This window comes from Quercus robur, chromosome 2, assembly GCF_932294415.1.
Source record: "Quercus robur chromosome 2, dhQueRobu3.1, whole genome shotgun sequence".
In the NCBI taxonomy this organism is placed as follows: Eukaryota; Viridiplantae; Streptophyta; class Magnoliopsida; order Fagales; family Fagaceae; genus Quercus; species Quercus robur.
Window position 1 is genome coordinate 9,018,684 of NC_065535.1, and position 6,763 is coordinate 9,025,446.

Below are 6,763 nucleotides of genomic sequence, written 5' to 3' on the forward strand. Positions count from 1 at the left end.
TTATACAAAACAAGCTGGGGCTTTCTTTGCATTAAAAGAAAGCCAATGCAAAGAAAGCCCATATTTTTAGTTTATTTTTTATGAAATAAGACAAAGCCCATATAAGCAGCAGAGTGGGCTATATATTAATGTATAATACGAAAAATAATTGAGTAATGTAATGTAGCAAATTTCATTAGAATGAGAAGAGTGAAGCTCAATTGGACACCACTCGGACTGAGCAACCTAACCCAGTACGTACGCTACAAGAAAATGGCGGGAATGCTTGGCGCCAAAACCCGCGAAACTCCATTTTTGGTGGCAATCCCTCTATTTAAACCCAACCCATATTCTGCTCGGTCCCTAAAACTCAGCTTTTGCAAATACCCATTTCTCAACCGTTCCTTCTCTACAGTCCTCACCATGGCTCAGCCAGATCTTCAAAATCACAGCCCCGAAATCAAAGAACCATCGCTGAAGATCCTGATACAAAGTTAAGAAAAATAGAAAGTAAAAGGGACGTGCCAACACAGGACTCTGTTACAAAGAAAAAGCAAAAGGCAGAAAGGGACTTGTTGAATGATAAAAGCTGGATATATTATTGATAAACAAAAGAGCCTATAAATAGGCTTAACATCACAACACTTTATCTAGCATTAACCACAACTACTATAAAATAGGAAAGTACTATCCACAACTCCTACAAACTAGGATAGCAACGTGAGACACTTCACAGCCATGAAATCTGGCTGTGATCAAATAACCAAATATCCTAATGACTCGGTCAAACTACCAAATATCCAAAGATACTTCCAATTAAATATTATAAAATAAAACATTAAATCTTAACACCCTCCCTTAAACTGAAATCTGCAGAAATCAGTTTAAAAGGAAAAAATCAACCCTCTACAAAGTCTTCCTTTGTGGCAGCATGTGAACACACTCCAAGTAGACCACGTAGCTTCACAAATGTAGCCAACTTGAGAGGCTTGGTCTGAATATCTGCAACCTGGTCTTCACTTCTGCAGTAAACCAGATTAATAACTCCATCATTCGTGAGATCCCTCAAGAAATGATACTTCACATCTATATGCTTGCTTCGACCATGTAGAACAGGATTCTTTGAGAGCTTTATTGCTGAGCTGTTGTCACAGTAAATAAGAGTAGGTCCATCTTCTTTGAACTGCAATTCTTCAAGTATCTTCTTCAGCCAAATAGCTTGACAAGCACAAGCTGTTGCTGCAACAAATTCAGCTTCAGTGGTTGACAATGTGACGATTGGCTGGTTCTTTGATGACCATGAAACAGCTCCTGTTCCTAACATGAAAACATAGCCCGAAGTGCTCCTTCTATCATCTTGATCTCCTGCATAATCACTGTCAGTAAAGCCAAACAAGTCTGACTTTTCACCCTTCTTGTAGAATAGCCCAAAATCTCTAGTTCCTTGCAAGTAACGAAGGATTCTCTTGGCAGCTAACAAGTGTATTTCTGTTGGATTCTCCATATATCTACTTATTAAACTCACAGAATACATTATGTCTGGCCTTGTTGCAGTTAAATACATCAAACTGCCAACAATTTGCTTGTAAAGTGTACTGTCCACCTTCTTCCCTTCATGATCTTTGTTTAGCTTCAAGCCAAACTCAGTTGGAGTGCTTACAGGATTGCAATCCTTCATCTGAAACCTATCCAAAACATTTTGCACATACTTCTTTTGAGAAATAAAGATCCCATTAGCTGATTGCACTACTTCTATGCCAAGGAAGTAATGCAACATACCAAGATCAGACATTTCAAATTCAACCATCATAGATTTCTTAAAGCTTTCAAACATGGCTGTATTATTTCCAGTATAGATTAGATCATCTACATATAAGCAAACAATGAGCATCTTTCCTCCATCCTCAACTTTTATGAAAAGTGTATGTTCATAAGGACATTTTTGAAATCCTTCTTTCAAAAAATAAGTTTCTATACGATTATACCAAGCCCGTGGAGCTTGTTTTAATCCATATAGAGCTTTCTTTAACTTATACACTTTATGCTCATTGCCAAGTTTTATATAACCAGGAGGTTGATCGATAAATACCTCTTCTTTCAAATCTCCTTGGAGGAATGCTGATTTCACGTCCATTTGGAAGATAGGCCATGAGTTTTGAGCTGCCATAGCAATCACCAATCTGATTGTATCATGCCTTGCAACCGGAGCAAAAACTTCTTTATAATCAACACCAAACTCTTGCTTGTAGCCCTTAGCAACCAAGCGTGCCTTGTGCTTGTCAACCTCACCATTCTCCTTCAGCTTTGTCTTGTAAACCCACTTTACACCAATTGTTTTCTGCCCTTTTGGAAGATCAGTCAGCTCCCAAGTATCATTTCTTTCAATGGCTGTAATTTCAGCATCCATAGCCTTTCTCCATTTTGGTTCTGTGACAGCCACTTCAAAAATGGTAGGATCACAATCTGAAAATAGAGCAAAGTGAGTGAGTGGGTCTTCAGATTGATCAATTCCAGCTACATTATAATCATGCATCCATGCTGGTCTTTTTCGAACACGTTGAGGCCTTTGTGATTCAGCTGCAAGTGGGCTTTGATCAGCTATTGGAACATTTTGAGTGACTTCCTCTTCTTGCTCATTCTCCATAGGCTGCTGCCCTTTCTCTTCATCATCAAAATCTGCTGGAATACTTTCTTTAACACCATTTTGATTCCATGACCAGGTGCTTTCTTCATCAAACACCACATCACGGCTGATGACAATTTTCATGGTGCTAGGATTGTATAGTTTATAAGCTTTTGACTTATCACTAACACCAAGAAAAATGCATTTTTCTCCCTTGTTATCTAGCTTTTTCCTCTTCTCATCTGGAATATGGGCATAAGCAATACACCCAAAAATCCGGAAATGATCTACAGCAGGTTTCCTTCCGCTCCATGCTTCCTCTGGTGTCATATTTTGAACAACAAATGTAGGACTTCTGTTCAAGATGTGAATACTCCAATTTACTGCTTCAGGCCAAAAAGATTTTGGAATTCTCCCTTTTGTCAACAAGCTTCTCACCATATTGAGGATGGTTCTGTTTTTCCTCTCTGATACACCATTTTGTTGAGGTGTATAAGCAGCTGTCAGCTCTCTTCGAATGCCATGATCATCACAAAAAACTTCAAATTCGGTTGAGCAATATTCTCCGCCACGATCTGTTCGGAGGGTCTTAATGGTGTTTCCTGTTTCATTTTCCACACAAGCCTTGAAGCTTTTAAATGCACAAAAAGCTTCTGATTTTGCCTGTAAAAAATAAACCCAAGTTTTTCGAGTATAATCATCAATGAAGGTAATTAAGTATCTTTTACCTCCATTAGAACATGGTGTAATCGGGCCACATATATCAGAATGAATTAGCTCTAAAGCTACTTTTGCTCGCCATGACTTCCCTTGGGAGAATTGAGAACGATGTTGTTTGCCAACAACACATTCCTCACAAACTTGAGAAGGAATACTAATTTGAGGAAGACCTGCCACCATATTTTTCTGTTGGAGGGTCTTCAATCCACCAAAACTCAAGTGGCCATAACGAAAATGCCACAACCAAGAAGAATCTTTTACTTCAGCTACCAAACAAGATTGCACACTTGTAATCTTCAATGGAAACAACCTATTTGAACTCATTTGCACAACAGCAATGGCTCCTCTAGTAGGATCATAAATCTCACAAACACCCTTTTGAATAGTGATTATATAACCCTTTTCTTGCAATTGACCAGCACTTAACAAATTGCTTTTCAAGTCAGGAACATAAAAGACATTAGAAATTGTTTCTACAAAACCATTCTTGGTTCTTATCTCTATATCACCCTTTCCCATCACCTTCACAGTGGAACAATCACCAAAATGCACTGAAGAAAGAAAGCATTCATTTAAGTAAGAAAAAGAAGACTTACTTCCACACATGTGGTTACTGCAGCCCGTATCCACATACCAAACATCAGATTCAGGTTCTTGATTAGCTTGAACAGCCATTAACAAAGTTTCCACTTCCTTCTTTTCAGCAAAATTCGATTGCGGTTCCTTTTCTTTGTCTTTAGGCAGCCTAGTATAACATTCAGAACGATAATGACCAAATTTATGACATCTAAAGCACTCTACCTTGGATTTGTCAAAATGTTGATCTCATCCTCTGCCTTTGCTCTGAAATTGTCCATCATTGGCTTTGAAATGCCTGCTGCCATCTCTATTGCCTCGTTCTCCCCTTCCTCTACCTCTACCCCTTCCTCTAGAGTTTGAGAAATGAGTAGAGATAGAAGCCTTTAAAGCTTGCTCCTCTGAAGTTGAATTTCGGTTCATCTTCTGTTCATGGACCAGCAAGGAGCTCTGCAGTTCATCAAGGGAAAATGCATCTATGTCTTTCGATTCTTCAATGGAACACACGACATAATCAAACTTTGGTGTCAGAGAACGCAATATCTTTTCAACAATGGTGACATCTTCCATCTTCTCACCATGAAAACGCATTTTGTTGCTAATCTCCATAGTCCTGGCACAGTAGCTGGTGATAGATTCTCCATCCTTCATTTGTAGAGTCTCAAAATCTCTTCTCAAGGCTTGAAGCTGTGCACGCTTCACTCTAGCAGAGCCTTCATATTTTTTCTTCATGGAATCCCAAATATCTTTGGAAGTTTCTTTGCTAAGAATTGTTTCCAAGATGGGACGATCAATTGCTTGGAAAAGGTAATTTTTTGCCTTTAAATCTTTGAGCTTTCTCCCTTCCAACTCTGTTTTCTGAGCATCTGACAAGGTTGTATTTGGTGCTGGTGCTTGAATTCCAGATTCAACAATCGGCCAATACTCTTTGGACCGAAGAAAATTCTCCATTAGCATACTCCAATGGTCATAGTGACCATCAAAACGTGGGATTGCCGCCTGCACAAAGTTTGAATCTGTAGCCATCAATACTATTTGAGAACTCTTTCTCTCGTGCTTTTCTCACTGGCTCTGATACCACTGATACAGAGTTAAGAAAAATAGAAAGCAAAAGGGACGTGCCAACACAGGACTCTGTTACAAAGAAAAAGAAAAAGCAAAAGGCAGAAAGGGACTTGTTGAATGATAAAAGCTGGATATATTATTGATAAACAAAAGAGCCTATAAATAGGCTTAACATCACAACACTTTATCTAGCATTAACCACAACTACTATAAAATAGGAAAGCACTATCCACAACTCCTACAAACTAGGATAGCAACGTGAGACATTTCACAGCCATGAAATCTGGCTGTGATCAAATAACCAAATAACCTAATGACTCGGTCAAACTACCAAATATCCAAAGATACTTCCAATTAAATATTATAAAATAAAACATTAAATCTTAACAGATCCCAAAGCTTGGCCAAAACGGCGTCGCTGCTGAAATCTCGAAGGACCCCATTTCACTAGTCAGAGTGAAAAAGCTTTCTGAGAAAGCTGTTTTACCTTCCAGAGGCTCTCCTCTCTCTGCTGGCTACGATCTCTCCAGGTATATATATATACATATAATCCACAATATTTTCAATTTTTCTTCATCCAAATAAAGAAAAAAGAAAAATTTGTTTATGGGGGTTTTTATGATTTGTGCAGTGCAACGGAGACTAGAGTACCAGCAAGAGGAAAAGCATTGGTTCCAACCGATCTGAGCATTGCAATCCCTGAAGGAACTTACGCTCGTGTTGGTAATTTCTCACTCTCCTGTGTCTTAAAGGTGTTATTGAGTGTTTTTTTTGGAGTTTTAGTGAAATGGGTATTTGTGACTATGTAGCGCCAAGGTCTGGATTGGCGTGGAAGCACTCGATCGATGTGGGTGCAGGTGTGATCGATGCTGACTACAGGGGTCCAGTTGGGGTTATACTGTTTAACCATTCGGATGTTGATTTTGAGGTGAAAGTGGGTGATAGGATTGCACAGTTGATTATTGAGAAGATCTTGACACCTGATGTGATCAAGGTTGAGGATTTGGACGCCACGGTTAGAGGCGAGGGTGGGTTCGGGTCTACTGGCGTATGAGCGAGCTGCTTTGCTATTAGCAACGGTACCATTACTCCTGCTTTCGTTTTCCTATGGATTAGATTTAGGGTCAGTGACTTGTTTGATATTGTGGTCTGTGAGTAATTATGTCGAACGGTTAGTGAGCAAGTTGTACTGATATTGCTTAATGATATTTTCAATGGAATTTAAGAAGCTTTATTCTGTAAATTAGTGTGTTCATTAAGCTTTCTTGTTATGTATACATACAATTTGTGGTATGCTATTGAACAGCAGAGCACAGATGAACATAATAAAGTTGAAACATGGGCCATGTGCCTACACAATTGCAGGTTAGGTTCAAACATGAGTTTGTACAGATTAGGTTTTTCACTCTTTCAAGTGAAACAGTGAGAGTTCATGATTATTTTCTGTCCTGAGTATCCTTAACTAAAATTATTGACCACAATTCAAAGTAGTCTTCAACTATTAAAGCTCCCCAAAAGCTTGGTCACACTCAAATTTTTCTTCAGTTAAAATGCCATGCCAGCAGCCTAGTACTAGGCTGCAATATAATTTACAAGGATTTGAGGTAGTTGCTGTAATTTGAAAGAAACCTTTAACATTTATACACACACAAGCACACAATATGATACTAATCTTACCAATCTTCCCTTTAATATAACACAGTGCAAACAAATTGAAGGGTAAGATGAAAAATACCATAGCCAATAAAATAAGATTGATCATCAATATAGCAGCCTTTTGTTGATCTTAAAATTTGGGAC

The 6,763-nt window shown here is 38.5% G+C and overlaps 1 protein-coding gene across 1 annotated transcript; it reads left to right on the forward strand.

Annotated features, from left to right (window-relative positions):
• Nucleotides 1-192: 192 nt before the first annotated feature.
• On the forward strand, nucleotides 193-6,322 carry LOC126712216 (deoxyuridine 5'-triphosphate nucleotidohydrolase-like). The gene is given in 4 exon segments (XM_050411463.1): nucleotides 193-489; nucleotides 5,363-5,493; nucleotides 5,595-5,686; nucleotides 5,773-6,322. Coding segments are annotated over 4 exon segments (705 nt in total). The 5' UTR covers nucleotides 193-252; the 3' UTR covers nucleotides 6,018-6,322.
• The last annotated feature ends 441 nt before the right edge of the window (nucleotides 6,323-6,763 follow it).